We start from the raw sequence: 15,643 nt of genomic DNA on the forward strand, positions 1-15,643 counted from the left end.
TCTTTATCGGAAACGTCTGCAGTGGTGGTTTCATTTTATTGGTGCCCAAATTGTGCATTCCTCCCTGGGCAACTCCCACGAAGGAATGTGTGTGTGTGCGTGTGTGTGTGTGTGTGTGTGTGTGTGTGTGTGTGTGTGTGTGTGTGTCTGAGAGTCTTTGTTTTGATTGGTGGTTGATAACCAAAAAGCATCCAAGTCAAACATGACTGGAGCTCGTCTTTGCAACCATGGGAAGAAAAGGAAACGCACGACTACACAAACCTTGTGACCCATAGGGTTGCGGGTTCAAATCTGGGACACGCTCCCCCCTCTTGTGAAAGAGTTTAAAAATAGAGCACCTGTCAACAACCAAGTAATCTATACATACTTTTACATCTTAACATCTTCAGGGTGACTGTGGTCAGCAGGTCCGTCTTTGGCGGTTCAATCCCTGCCCTAGTCGATGTTTCCTTGAGCAAGACACTTAATCCTGAATTTCTCCCCGATGTATAAATCTAACATGTAAAGTGTCTTTGAGTAGCCTACCTTAAAAAGCGCTATATAAATAAAATGGATTCTTATTTTAATAAATGCTGTATTTTTTACTCCACATAACTTTAAGCTTCTTTGTAGACTCAGATTAACACGTGTAATCTACAAATAAAGATGTATTGTTATAGATTTAAAATAATACTTTATCGATTCACGGCATTAAATAAAGTAAATAAAAAACTTTTAGCTGCAGCATCAAAGTGATGAAAACATGAATGCATCAGTAATAATGAACCAAAACATACAGTGAACATTATTCTCCCTTTAATAATATATCAACGCTATAACTTTTACTTCGCATTTTGAATGCAGGACTTTTTGAATGCTGGATTTCCCCCCCCTGCTGCGGAATCAGCGTGAATGTGTCCGCGTGCCATTCAGTGGTTTTATAAGCCGCCGTTGGTGCCGAGGTGTTGATCGACCCTCCTGCAGAAGCTTAAGTAGCAACGAGTTCCCTGCAGGACGCCGCGGCCACACATGGCAACATTTCTACAACTCACAACAATCTTCCCTTGTGGTCTTTTTTTATTATTTTATTTTTACGACACCGGGATGCACTCGCTGTGAGAACGCTCGCAGCCTCCCACAACATCTCGTGCACTCGGGAGGCCGAAGGGATCAGTTAGCTAAAAAATTTAAAAAACGCGTTCAGACGGGCTAAGTGTAACTCAGCAGAGGGCCGAGAGACACGATGAAAAAGAGCCTCCGAGATGACGTGATGCAACACGAACACGCCAGTGGGCTGCAGCGTCGTCGTCTGGTTGTGATCAGTAATCAGAGGCGCGTGTCACATCCTCTAAAAATGGAAGAAACGTAAACGATGGCTTCATGTTTTCTCGTCGCAACAGTTCAGGTTCGAAAAACACGACACATACAGTCGTGGATCATCTCCGCCTCCTCTGAGTGTAAACGTATGTCATTACAGGCCTCACCAAGACTTCTTATACCTCTGATGTGGGGGTTATGGAAGAGATGATGACTCATCGCCATCAGCAACCAAAAGCGCAGACGTTCCGGTGTATCAACTCCCAGGGAAAGGAGCGTGAGGTAATGGGAGCAGAGATAAGAGAGGAACAACCTGGAGTGTGTCTGAGAGAGGAATAGTGTGAGACAACTGGTTTCTCTCTATAAAGGTATCAATTCCACAGTGGAAAATACAAAAAAAATAAAACATGTAAACGGTCCTGAAGTCAAATGTTGTTGTTTGTTACATAAATGTCATAGAAAACTGTTTGTTCTCCAGTTTCAGTGACTTCAAAATCAATATATACAGGGTGTAAATCCATGAGAAAATCAGGAAAGAAGAGAGAAAAGAGCTGCCAGCTGAAAGAGGCGAAAACACCCCAAAGCTGAACTGTGGCGTCATGATTTTAATTGTTTTTATTTGGTTTTAATTGTTTTTATTTGGTTTTAATTGTTTTTATTTGGTTTCAATTGGTTTTTAATTGTTTTTAATTGGTTTCATTTGGTTTTATTTGGTTTGTCACTTCATTTAAAGCTAATCACGTGAATAAAAAACGTATTGATTATACCCATTATTCTGCTGCATGAACATCTGCTGCACATCGTAGGAGCGTGTGAAAGTACCGCGTCCACGCGACTCAGACGGTACACTTGGCGTCCATGTGCCCGCGTGTGAATACCGCTTCAATAAATGTGTAGGTGCACGTATTCCAGTTTGAAACCGCCGACTCAGCCGCTCTGACGGCACGTGGTGGTTCACTGAAATGGCCGACGCCCCCGACACGTTCTTTTTCGACTTCACTCCTGAAAACACGTTCACGTTCGCTTGTCTCGCGCTTCGCAGAAATCCATGGCAAGAAATTTATTGGGCTCTGCAAGTAATTTCAGACTTTTCCCTCCATCACTCTTCTCAGCGAGAGAGGCCTCTCTAATTGTCTTATAATTTCTCCTGATTGATGTCGGTGCAATTCGATACGTCAAAAGGAAATGTGAGGCGACCTATGATGTCATGCCAGGCTCCCCAACAAAAGGGAAGTGCGGCTCCGAGCCCACGGGAGCCGCTTCATACAGTAGCTCCTCTGTGTTTGAGGATCAGAAGAACTCACCGGGGGAAAGGTCATCACAATCCGCACCCGTAGTGGGTTTATCCTCTTCTTTTTTTGGAGGAGGAAAACATGACATCATTTTTCAGTCCCGCTGTTAGCTGCCAGATCCAGCCCTCCGTTATATTTCTGCAGCTTTAGAAATGGACTGCTTTCAAATATTTTAGTATGCTCTTTAGGTATTATTAGGTATACTTTATTTATTATTATGTAAACTTTATGTATTATTAGGTATACTTTAGGTATGATTAGGTATACTTTATGTATACAGTATGATTAGGTATTATTATGTATGATTAGGTATACTTTATGTATGTTTCGGTGCCTGGGACGCTGAAATGTGTCACAAAATACTACAAGATAAAGGAAAATAAACCCTTCTCTAATTTTTGTTAAGCATATGAATCTTGAACATTTGTTTAGGGTTTTTCACATCGTGGTCCAAATAGGTTGGACATTTATAAAAACAGATGGAGAGGAAATTTAAATATGCTATAAGTGTATTTGTATTTTTTGTTATTTGCATATTTTTCTATTTTAAAAAAATACAAATACACTTAAAGCATATTTAAATTTCCTCTCCATCTGTTTTTATAAGGTAAGACACAAACAACTAGGTGCTTGACTAACGGCAAAACCCAATCCCCTCTCCATGCTGCCTATCCAGTAAAAAAGACTTAAACTTATTCATCTATTGCCCAAAATGTGTCAAGTTGAACTATCGTGAGTCTACAAAGTTGCCTCCAAAATAAATGAACTAATATAAGAGTTATAAGGCCTAAGTCGATTAATGACCTCTGTGTCATCGCCGGCGGTATTTTTGAATTAATGGAACGAGTTTTCCGTGGCCGAGCTTGACTTCATGTCTGGAGAACGTCTGCACACGGCACTGTTTCTGAGCGTCTCCATTGTACTCGCTCAGTGATGCGGAGCACGAGACCCACTGCACCTCCATGTTCATCTCGTCTAATTTAAGGGAGGCGGGCTGATCACCGCGATGTATAATTACACGGCCGCAGCGGCCTCACCGGCTCGGAGGCGACCCGATAGCAACCCGAATTTATTTGAAACCGTTCAGTGGGGAACAAATTACAAGCCGGCCCTCTTCTCCCGAGGGCGTTGGAGGTTCTGCCCACCTGCAGGTAAATCAGTCACGAACCGGTTCTAGAAGAATAATTTGCAGGTGAATATTTTTTTCTTCTTATACCTTCCCACAAAATTCCAGCCCAAAACCAACTGGCTGCCGACGCCTCGACTCGAGTTAGAGTGGATTTCTTTTTCTTTTTCTTCCTTCGGACATGTTGGCCGTTATCATGTTGCGCAACAACGTCTTCTATCCAAATCTCTCCATCGCCGCGAGACACTGTGTTCAGAAAGCTCCCATCTCAAAAAGATATGAATTAATCTGCACGTGTGTGTTTATTACTCGTGAGATGGACATGTCATGTAGATTAGCGATGGGAGCAGCTTCGGAGGCCGATCGCGCCGAAGCTCCGACGAGGTCGGCGCTTTTGTTTAGTTGCCGTGGTGATTTCATTAATGAGGTCGCTCAACTGTGAAGACAGACAGCACCGGGGCTTCTCTCTGCAGGTGTGTCTGTGTGAGCACAATACACACCTACACAACGCGACACAGACAACAGGGTCTTTTCAAAACCCCACTGGAAAGGTCAAAGGTCAACCCCCGCGGTTTAGGTGCGTGTGATTGGCTTTGCGTTGGAATGATTACACAAAATACAAAGTGTTTAGGGTTAGCTAATACAAAGTGTGAGCTCAATACCAAACCAAAGTCCAGGCCAGAGAGGTGTCTGACATCATCATCTTCATCATCATCATCATCATCATCATCATCAGGGTGCAGTCACATGCCAACCCGATACACAAAGAAACAACAGGCTGTGTGACTAATCTGTGGAGGGGGGTGTTATTCATGTATAAATACTGTATGTATATATATTATATATATAAATATACTGTATATACATATATATGTATATTCATATATATGTATACATGTATACATATATATGTATATATATGTATTCATATATATATACATACATATATAGATATGTATATGTATATATATATAATATATATGGAAATATATATATGTATATATATGTGTATATATATCAGAATCAGAATCAGAATCAGAAACAGGTTTATTGCCAAAGAATGTTTTCACAAACAAACGAGGAACTTTTTTTGGCGACACCGAGGCCATATATATGTGTGTGTGTAAAATGCAGATGTTCAACTACCTGCTGGGGTACATAATCCCTGTTGTGTCACGTTCTTTGTTACAAAGCACAATAAATAAAGAGATAAAGTTCCAGACTCAGGAAGACGAGACTCACGCGCAGCGTGTTTGTCTTCAGTCGCTGTTGATTCACCTCGACTTTGGATTATTCATTATTCATTCCTCGGTTATTTTAGCGAGGAGATCCATTTGCTCACCTCGGGCTGCACGCTCATGAAGTAAATCATTAAGGATCAGGACTCGACAATTTAGCAACCTGCCTTTGGCCGCGGTTCACTTGAGGAATGTAGTTTAATGTTGTTTTAGTGGAGGTACGTGGTCCTTATGTGTAATCAGCATCAGGGGATTCAGAGGGTAGCACTCGTCATGGATGAGGTTCAAGCCCCACCTCATCAAGATGAACCATCTACACAGAAACATAAAGGTGCCTTCTGGAACCGAAAATGGTTCTTCAGAGTGAGGCCATAGAAGAACCATTTCTGGCTCCGCAAAGAACCTTTCAAACCAGGATTCTTTAAAGAACCATTTCCTTAAAGAGCTCTTCAACTTTAACTGGAGGCCTCCTCCACACACATGCCACTTTAACATGCACTTTAACTTAAACACACGTCACATGTAACATACACTTTTAACTTAAACACACTTCACTTGAAACACACACCTAAACACTTTAACATTATTTGTTGTCCGAGCACTTTATCCTTATCTTTATCTTTATCTTTATCTTATCTTATCTTATCTTATACTTAAGTTCACTGTTGCTGTCGCGTTGATTGTTGTTTGTCATGTCTCAATGTTGCACCTTCTGCCAAAAAAAATCCTCGTTTGTGTAAACATTCCTGGCAATAAAACTGTTTCTGATTCTGATTCTGATTCAAAGAACATATAAAGGTGTCTCAAATGTAAGAATGTCTCTTCAGTATGGTGATGGTTCTTCGTAGAACCACAAAGCCTTTTAAAGAACCATTAAGAACCTTTAGTGTTCTGTGTGTAGTAGGTAAATCGTGATCTCAGAAGCGTTTAAATCATATCAGAGTTCACACCTCTCTCTCTCTGTTGAACTCTGGGTGCCAAAAAGAACATTGCCTCCCCGACTCGAGGCAACAAAGGAACTGTTCTAGAGTATTAATGCTGCAGCAGCGCGCTGGTTGATTAATAGATGATGAGGTGTGAAATGCAACCCTGTAGTTACCTGATGACTTACAGGACCATCTGCTGACTGTGAGCTAATGAAGTGTTTCAGTTTGTTTATGGTAAACGCTCCTGACGTGATGAAACACATTAAATGACACACAATCTGCTTTTTCCATAAAAACAAATGATAATAAACCACTCACTTGAAGTATACTCAACTCTTTTACTCCAGTAGCAGCAATCCAGCATAAAACTACTTATTCATAGGAAAGTATAGCAAAAGTACAAGTATTCATTATGCATAATAATATATATTACTGGATTATGATTATTTTAATTGTGTGTACGTTACTTTAATGGTGCTGCAGGTAAAGGTGAAGCTATATATTGTAAAGTCTTCTCAATCTATAATCAATATATTTGTTGATTATACTTTATTAGGCTATCTGCAACTAAAGCTATCAAATAAATGCAGTAAAGTTGCCCTGGTGGACTAGAAATATAAAATAGCAGAAAATAGAAATACTCAATAAAGTACAACAGGTAAATTACTGACCAATTGAGTGAATGTATACTTTCCACCACAGAAACAATGTACATTAAAAAACTTAAATCTACCTTAAATCTGTCCCCAATGCGACTATAATAATAAGAAAAAATAAAAATAATGATGATGATATTGAAATAAACTAACATGTGTTACTTTTTAATAGAGCAACATTGCATTCCTCATACTAGACTTAATTAACAGTCACTAAAAACTCTCGGATGAGTTAAGTTGTACACTCTTAAATATCCAATGCACCGATGTGATGCTTTTTTTCTGCGCGTGTGCACGCGCGTACAGACGCAGCGCAGAGCCGCTCCCACCGCCCGGCGGCTGTATAAATACCGGCGCGGCGCACATCTGCACCTCCACAGTGCAGTCAGTTCCGACAGGTGCGCCATCACGCTTCATCCTCCGGATACCTGCCGCGTATCTCCTCAACTCACACAAACAAACATCTGCAGCGAAAATGCCAAAGTGCCCAAAGTGCCAGAAGGAAGTTTACTTCGGTAAGTTCTCTGGTTTTTAGTTTTTTTGCACACGCAGGGTGTCGCGTTTCCTGGTTAGAGTGAGCCATGAGGAAACAACACACGAGACGATATTAAACGTGGAGGATTTTAGAGAATGCATAAAGCATGAAGCATAATGCATTGTATTCAGATCGTTTACGTGCGTAAAAGTCTTTGATTATTTTATTTCGGTTTATTGTGAGTCAAAGTATCTCCAGTCCTCGTGCAGAATGCCTCCTGTCGTTGTCATATTATAAGACAATTATTATTGATGCAACATTTAACAGGATGTTATGGTGAAGTTGGTCAAGGTGGAGTCGAACAACTCGTTTAATAAAAGAAAATGCATCATAATGACACTTACATTTATTCATATTGTGTATGTAAAATCACAATTTTTAAGTCGAAATTATAATATGAATGTACCTAAATATATATAAATATACTCTGTAAAGTGTGCTTTAGAACAGTAATTTAGTAGATGTACCAGATTACTTTCCATTACTGACAATGCACAACAATGAGTACTTGTATTTTTGAAATGTAAAAACTTTTTTCCTGCAGAAGCTATAGATACTTTTGCTCCAGTTATTTGATGCATTACTTTTAATTAAGTGTTTTGGGGGGGGGGGGGGGGGTTCAAGTAGTGCTTCTATTACTTAAGTAAATTATCTCATTGCTTCTTCCAGCACGGATGCTTTGGATGTAAAATATTAATCTGAAGGGTAACCATGGAGTTAAGAGTACAATAGTTTACTTTGAAATAAAACTTGTGGAAAATGGAAATACTTGAGAATCCTATTTTTCAAGTAGAATCCTATTTTTCTTACCTGCTCAACTCAGTCTTTGTCAGTCTGCAATCTAAGCTTTCTACATTTAGTCATACACATTTTGGCACATTAATGCCCGGCACAGCCCCAAAGGGCCCTGCACTCTGTAAGCTCTCTTGTTATCGAGTTACTTTGAATAGATACGATCAGTGCTCCCTGAAATTGAATTGTCTTCCCCGATGTCTGACGAGAAAGCATGATCGATGACGGAAGCAGCCTCCGTCGCTGTAGGTCCGTGAGTACACCATCATCGCAGAGGGAAGAGCTATTACTGCATCCAGGGAGGAAAGGGACAACTCCATTTTATTTGTGACTTAATCCATTTACCACATTGTCTGCAGCTCAGTAGTGCTGCAGTTAATCTTCTCCGGGGGGGGAAACACGCCGAGGCTGGAGGCCAAGGCAGAATACAAAAGCCAAGTCTTTTGGACTGTCAGTCAGATGAATGGACCGTGCACCCGGGGAGCAGTGCTTCCCATTCTTCCTTTTTTTTTTCGTGGACAAACTTTCGCCATCATGGCCAAAACAAGCAAACCAATTAGATTCGTCCGGTACAAGCCGAACCAAAGGAAATATGCACTTTTTCTAATATATATATATAGAGAGAGAGGAGATGTACACTGCAACAACGCTGTGCATTCTTTACATTGCAGCAGAGACTCATTATTTATCCTTAACTGGCTGCATCAGTCCCCCCCCCCCCCCCCACACCCTCCAAAACCTCCGATATAAACTCCATGTCAGCCCCTCCATCGCACCTCACTGCTCCACTCACCCATCCTCTCCCTCTAACAGATCGTTAGCTTCTGACAGAGCTAGGCTAGCTGTATCCCCCCTAGTCTTGTTGCTAAGCTAAGTGGTTGCTGGCTAACTTAATATTCAGACATGAGAGTGAAATCAAATATTGCAAATAAGTGTCCTATTTCCCACAATGTCATAAGTATTTCTAAGTAATTCAAGTGTGAAAGAAAATAAGCCTGTTTCACAGAATGGTAAACCTTTAGTTATACGGCTAAAGACCGCAGCTAGTTAACTTAGCTTAGCATAAAGACAGGGGCACACCGCGAGACGGGTTTCGCCCACAGCTCGCCCATCCAACTGGAACAACATCCATCTGCGAGCACATCTTGAGCTCACTATTTAATACAAGAGTCACTGACTTCAATGATGTGTTAATTAACACGATTTGGAGGAGTCGCTAGGCAGATCTTTATTTCCTTTTGGCTCGCCTTTCACCTCTGTTCCCAGTCTTTTGGCGAAGCTAATCTACTGCTGGCGGCATAGCTTCATATTAATCGTGGGAGTGGGATAAATCCCCTCATCCATCTTGTCGGGAAAGAAAATAAATGCCTAACTATTAAAGATATTACAACGTTTATTTTCTCTTTAAGGTCATCCGTCAACTCTAAATGCTTCAAACTGCATTCTTTCTCCTTTTTTGTTGTTGTTGCTTGACCTCTTGAGCCTCTATTTTCTTTAGCTTGACAAACTGCTAAACAACCACTCCTTGAATCTTTTTTGGGAAGGAATGAAGCAGATAGTTGAGCCGTTTTTCCATTTAGATTCACGTCTGTCTGTGTACACTCGAGGGCCTCCATCATGCTTCAGTCAGCGCGAGTTAATACAGAGAACAGATCTGAATAGTTCTGATGTCTCTCGCGCTCTATTTACTCTCATATTGTCAGGTGCAAACATGTTTCTTTTGTGCACGTGCACAAAAAAAACTCTTTATCAGCCGTCCGTACAATCAAGAGCATAACAACACTACAAGGGCGTCAGCGTAGCTCATAATGACTCCGGGCCCCGTTTGATCTGTGAGACTCTCGACAGGCAAGAACTCACTGTGTGCTCAGTGCACTCATTTGTTGTTTTCATTTTAAATCGCAGTAATTATTTCGGGGTCAACCGCATTTTTTGCAGCAATTGTTTTCATGCAACTGGCCCTAGAGGCTGACCTCGCCCACGGAGAACTCCCCCCCGTTTGCACCTCGTGTAATCTCGTGCCACATCGAGCTATTTCTAGGGAGTATATGTCATATCCTGGTACTGTGGGAAGGTTTTTCGGAGATCAGTGGCATTTAAAAACATTTTTTTAATAGATTGTTATTTTAAAAGCAGAGTTACGACATGCCTCAGTTCATGATCACACATCCTCCATTTCAGCATTTCCTGCATGTAGATTCTCGGCCAGATTCTTGCTGGTAATCATGTGACGTGTCCTCGAAAGTTGCCTCAACTCTCGTCCACGAAAGACCTGCAGAGTCGAACTCCTCCCCGACTTTTTACAGATAAAGACGATCTTTATTAGAGTTTACGAGGCAGGGCGGAAGATTCCTCAGGGTTAATCGGTCCTCTTTTTGCCTGCAGCACCACACCCAAACAATGTCCTGGAAGGTTATCTACAGAATGATGCAAAACTGGTCATGTGACCATGTGACACTTCAGACTGCAGTAGCTCTCTCTGTGTGTGTGTGTGCGGCGGATATCCAAGGCGGTTTTGATTAACGTTGTGGTTTATGTGTGTGTGTGTGTGTGTTTGGCAGCTGAGAGGGTGACATCACTGGGCAAGGACTGGCACCGGCCATGTCTGAAGTGTGAGAAGTGCAGCAAGACGCTGTCGGCAGGCTCACACGCAGAGGTACACGCACACACGGTTACACACGACTACATATCCACTCTCCTCATCTTTAACTTTCAACTCTTTTAAATCAACAAGAGTTATAAAATGAGTTCAAATTCAAGAATTAAACCTCCAAAGATGACTCTTTTTTTTTCTTCTTCAAGGTTTACTCAGAGTTCATATATTTGTTAATACTTTGCTAATGCACATTTTTTTGCAAATATGGATCCATGATTAAATATCCACTCAGTTTTCGATTTTACAGGTTTAAACTTTCAACACTTTTAAATCAACAAGACGGATAAAATGAGCTAAAATTCAAGAATTAAACCTCCAAAGATTGACGATCAAAGAAGACCTTTTTTTTTAAAGGTTTATTCAGATTTCATATCTTTGTTAATACTTTGCTAACGCACATTATTTTGCAAATATGGTTCCACGATTAATTAAATATCCACTCAGTTTTTGATTTTACAGGTTTAACTTTCAACACTTTTAAATCAACAAGAGTTATAAAATCAGATTTAAGAAGTAAACCTTTAACATTTAAAGACAATTTTTTTTAATGTACATATATTTGTTCATATTTGGCTGATGCTTTTTTAACTGGACATATATTTAGCATATAAGACGAGCTAAAGGGAACAACTAACACAGACATACATTAGAACTTTATTTTATTGTTTGTTTTACCATGTTTTTGGTAGTTTTTACGCTTGTTGGTCATACATTACTTGTTCATTGCAGAGGACAGACTCATGTGAATAGATAATCTGATGCCTTATCCAATGCTTTGTTCATCTCCGCCTCTTGCAGCATGAAGGCAAGCCGTACTGTAACAACCCCTGCTACAGCGCCATGTTCGGACCGAAAGGTAAACGCCTTCCTCCTCGCTCACCTTTGAGCGGCTCGATGTTGTGCGTGTGACAGCGTTGAAGGCTGTAAACCGCCAATAAAGCGCCAATAAAGCGTCAATAACCCGTACCTTATGTAATCGGTAACATATTGTCAAAGCCTAACCTCCGAGAATAGTTTCTCGCAGATTTTCAAAATAAAAGTCTCAAACTTCCAATGTTTAATTTGCTGATCTAATTCCTCCCCGTCTCTCTCTCCTCTTAGGATTTGGTCGCGGTGGAACCGAGAGCCACACCTTCACATAGGTAGGAAGTATGCGCCCGTTCATCCCTCGTTCATTTGCTTATCCATCTCCTATATTTTCATCTCCTTTGTTAAGACAAACCCAGACCGTGTGTGACTCTCTTTGCCCTGCGTGCCTAATGTGTGTTTCTTCCCCCTCTGCTTCCTCCTCAGGTTCAACGTCTCCTGGAAACTAGATTGAAGAAGCCAGCACGGCTCCCCGAGTCCAGATAATAAAAATAAAAAAACAGGCAAACAAATCTGTGCTCTCGTTCAGAAGAGAACATTTTGCGTGCCTTGTGTTTTTTTATTTTATTGTTCTTCTGGTTTCTAAAGATGGCCGTGTCTGTCCTCTGGTCTCTTTTTGTTCTTTAGGACATTCTGATTAAACCTTTTTAAATCTGTGTCTTTCTTGACCTATTATTGTGTTTTTTATTTTCTCTTTTCCGTGAAACACATTTTTAAATTAAGAGCAATTTATTTGCCCACGACGGCATTCAAGCGACGTGCATTTAGACCCAATGTGTAATTTAATCTACATTATTTTTTGTCTTAGAGCGAAAACAGATCGTGACTCCTTGATAATAATAGTAATAATAATGGATTCCATTTGTAAGGCACACTTCATCCAAGAATCTCAGAGTGGCACAGAGCCAGTACATAGTTAAAACTATAATAAAATAGACTCAAGAGGCAGATGGACAAGAGAAAACAATTTGACTAAGGAGTGAGGGACTAATGAGGAAACAGGAAGTGAAGGACCAGGTGAAGGAAACGAGGGATGACCAGGATCTGAAACGACATGAGAACTAATATGACGGGGAATTCGTGACACTTGAACCCACATTAGATTAAATTTAAGTTTTGCAGTGACGTGAAATTTTTATTCTGAGAACGATAAAAATTAAACGATTCATGAGCAAAATGGAGGAGTAGAAATCTGAGCTTTTAGTTAAATCACGTGATCTTCATCAGGTTTTTGTCTTTTTTTTTTACGGCTGTTCTTTGTCAAGTTGTTGACCTCTGTTGCATCTCCTTGTGTCATGCCGCTGTCTTGTCAGATAACGACCTATAAATCCAACAAAAAGGTGCATTTTCTCTTCTTTTTTCCCCCATGAGAGCCAGTCAGAAAATATTGTGTAATTTAAAAAAAGCTTCAACTTCGAGAAACATCTAACTAAAGATGATATACTTGTTAGACGAAATACAATATGTCATTTTAGAGAGACAGACATTTCTTTATAATTTAATTTCTTTAGGAATCTACTAAATCACACCAATCTACAATCCACAGTACATGAGAGAGTGAGAACGTTTATTCATAGCGTGGTTAAAGGACATAAAACATGCGACAACAGAATCTCAAAAAATAAAACCATGTCAGTGAAAACTAAATTCATCAACAGCCACGCCGAGACACTAAAATACAATACATTAAGAATAATAGACACTGAATGACACGTAAACTCATTTTTATTTTTTATTTTATTTCCAGGGGGATAATATTTTGATTTGGTTTCTGGCGCTCAAAATTTACCTTAAAATGTTTTATTTTTGCATTTAGAGAGCTCTGTCACCCACGCCCATGCTGTTGCATTGTGGGTAAGCAGAGCTTTTCCAGATCCACCAGATGCTTCCTCTTTGGGTTTTTCTTTTTTTGGTGGAGGGGGGGTTCAGTTGCCAGATTCTTTTTGCTTTGCATGAATCAGGAAGCGAGCGTCACCCTCTGCCATCCCAGCCTAACTCGTTGCTACGGCAACGAGCACAAACAAGGCACAACAGGCCGTGCCCACGCCGTCCGTCCATCTGGCCGTCGCCCCGTCGCTCTTCTGCAACACAAGTCAGCCGAGGTCACAGCCGAAGCCTCACACACACCGAGGCTTCACACACACACACCGAGGTCACAGCCGAGGCCGCACACACACCGAGGCTTCACACACACACCGAGGTCACAGCCGAGGCCTCACACATCGAGGGCGACATGGAAACATGCAGAGGGGGGTTGGCGGGGAAGAATTTTTCAGATTTTTCTCGAAGAGCAACTTTCCCGCTTGTTTGTGCATAACCTTTAACACGACCTTTGGTTTTAGCGTGCAGCTTTCCACTCAATGCCGTCGATTGTTTTTATGACGTTTGCTCGTTATTTTGTGGCTCTTTCTACGAACTTTGGTTGTTTTTTTTAACCTTAAAGACAGAAATAAAGATACTTTTATTTAAAACACAGTGGAAACAAATTCTAAAAAAACTCCTACAATACTTTTAAATAAAAGATGATGATGATGATGATGATATATTTATTTGTCGTTTGCCAGAGTACAGGTACAAAAGCATCGAAATTACAAATGAGTAGTTTACTGCTGCGTAGGCTTATATTTAACACATGCATGGGTAACCACAGATTGTCTTCTAATAATTTGTAGTAATTCCGAAAAACAAAAGCTTTTTGCTTTCAGACAAAAGAAACATTTCTATAGTCGAAAAGATCCATTTCTATAGCGATCCAGCTAATTGAGCTAACGTTGCAGTAATAAACAATAATCTTTTTTCAAACAAGAATCCTGTATAAAGATAAATTAATCACACACAGGTCCTCATATGATATTGAATGGCTCCGCACATGAATATTGTGATGAAGCGAGAGGAACCAGTTGGTCCGATCGTGTTTTAAGTCCGATGAGTGTCGAAGCATCCGGGTATCTTTAAGCTCTAATATACATATTTACATTTTTAACATTAGAAAACAAAAGTTAGAAAATAAAGAGTCAGACAGAGCTGCTTCTGTTTTTATTCTGAAAGCAACCGAGACGTGTCTGCACAGCGTGGAGTAAAGGCATGTGGTACTTTAGAAGACAACAACCTGTAACCCACAACGCGAGCTGGATATACACACTCATCCTTACACTCTTATATTTAGTTTTTTGTGTTACCAAAGTTTAAAAAAAAAGTTTTTTATTGAAACGTCTATTGTAATAAAGAGAACAATGTCCTTGTGATGGGTAGAGGTATGAGGTCCGAGGGGGTTAACGGTCTGCGGTGTTTTGAGGCGGTCGGGTGGAGTGTGTTCAGATTCCTCTTCTGATAATAACAGTTTGTTTGTTTTTGTTGAAGAAACGCACATATCTCTCCATCACTCTCCAACAAGGGCAAGTACCGACATCTCGGTCGTCATGGCGACGCATCGAGATGTCTTCAGCAGAAATAAAAAGTTCAAATTTGACTGTGAGCGTCATAAGAGTCATATGATGTGAGGATCATTTCCAATTATTATAAAATATTGTCGTCTACAAACACGTGGAAGCAGACACGGTTCATTCCAACACTTATATTTTGTGGCACTTGGATATAGTAAAAAAATAAAATATATTGTTGTCATATTATAAGAGAAAACACACAAATTAAACTTTTGAATTTAAAACAACAAAATCTAGAACGGGCACTCGGTAGAGCGCCTACCTTCGCATATCACAAGATTGGGCATTGAATTATGAAAATGTTGGCATTAGTTGCATGCCAATTGGATAGAAATTGACCGTGCTATGGTAAAAAGAAGATTTTGACCTTTTCATGACCTTGACCTTTGACCCGATCGATCTCAAAATCTAATCAAATGGTCCCCGGATAATAACCAATCATCCCACCGAATTTCATGCGATTCGGGTTAATACTTTTTGTGTTATGCGAATAACACGCATACAAATAAATAAATAAATAAATAAATACACGGCGATCAAAACATAACCTTCCGCATTTTCAATGCGAAGGTAATAACAAATTGACCTTCTTTCTTTTTGTAACGCTGCTCTTGGTTAAGATTTGAAACGGTTTTACTTTAGCGCCCCTTGGTGGTAGTATTAATAAATACACGCGTCATACACACTCAATATTTACTCTGTATATACAGGACTGTCTCAGAAAATTAGAATATTGTGACATGCATTCTGGATTCATTACAAATCAACTGAAATATTGCAGAATCCTATCTCATAAATTTTAATATTTCCTCAGAC

At 40.2% G+C, this 15,643-nt stretch overlaps 1 protein-coding gene across 1 annotated transcript; it reads left to right on the plus strand.

Moving 5' to 3' along the window:
* Window positions 1-6,905: 6,905 nt before the first annotated feature.
* crip1 (cysteine-rich protein 1) lies at window positions 6,906-12,040 on the plus strand. Its single transcript, XM_056425813.1, has 5 exons — window positions 6,906-7,049; window positions 10,423-10,517; window positions 11,316-11,373; window positions 11,619-11,659; window positions 11,811-12,040. The coding sequence occupies exons 1-4, from the start codon at window positions 7,010-7,012 to the stop codon at window positions 11,657-11,659; spliced, it is 234 nt and encodes a 77-aa protein (XP_056281788.1). The 5' UTR covers window positions 6,906-7,009; the 3' UTR covers window positions 11,811-12,040.
* The last annotated feature ends 3,603 nt before the right edge of the window (window positions 12,041-15,643 follow it).

This window comes from Pseudoliparis swirei, chromosome 11, assembly GCF_029220125.1.
Source record: "Pseudoliparis swirei isolate HS2019 ecotype Mariana Trench chromosome 11, NWPU_hadal_v1, whole genome shotgun sequence".
NCBI lineage: Eukaryota > Metazoa > Chordata > Actinopteri > Perciformes > Liparidae > Pseudoliparis > Pseudoliparis swirei.

Coding starts and splice junctions, on each gene's coding strand:
- crip1 (XM_056425813.1), top strand. CDS start 7,010: ATGCCAAAGTGCCCAAAGTGCCAGAAGGAAGTTTACTTCG. Junction 7,050..10,422: donor CCAGAAGGAAGTTTACTTCG/GTAAGTTCTCTG, acceptor TGTGTTTGGCAG/CTGAGAGGGTGACATCACTG. Junction 10,518..11,315: donor CGGCAGGCTCACACGCAGAG/GTACACGCACAC, acceptor CGCCTCTTGCAG/CATGAAGGCAAGCCGTACTG.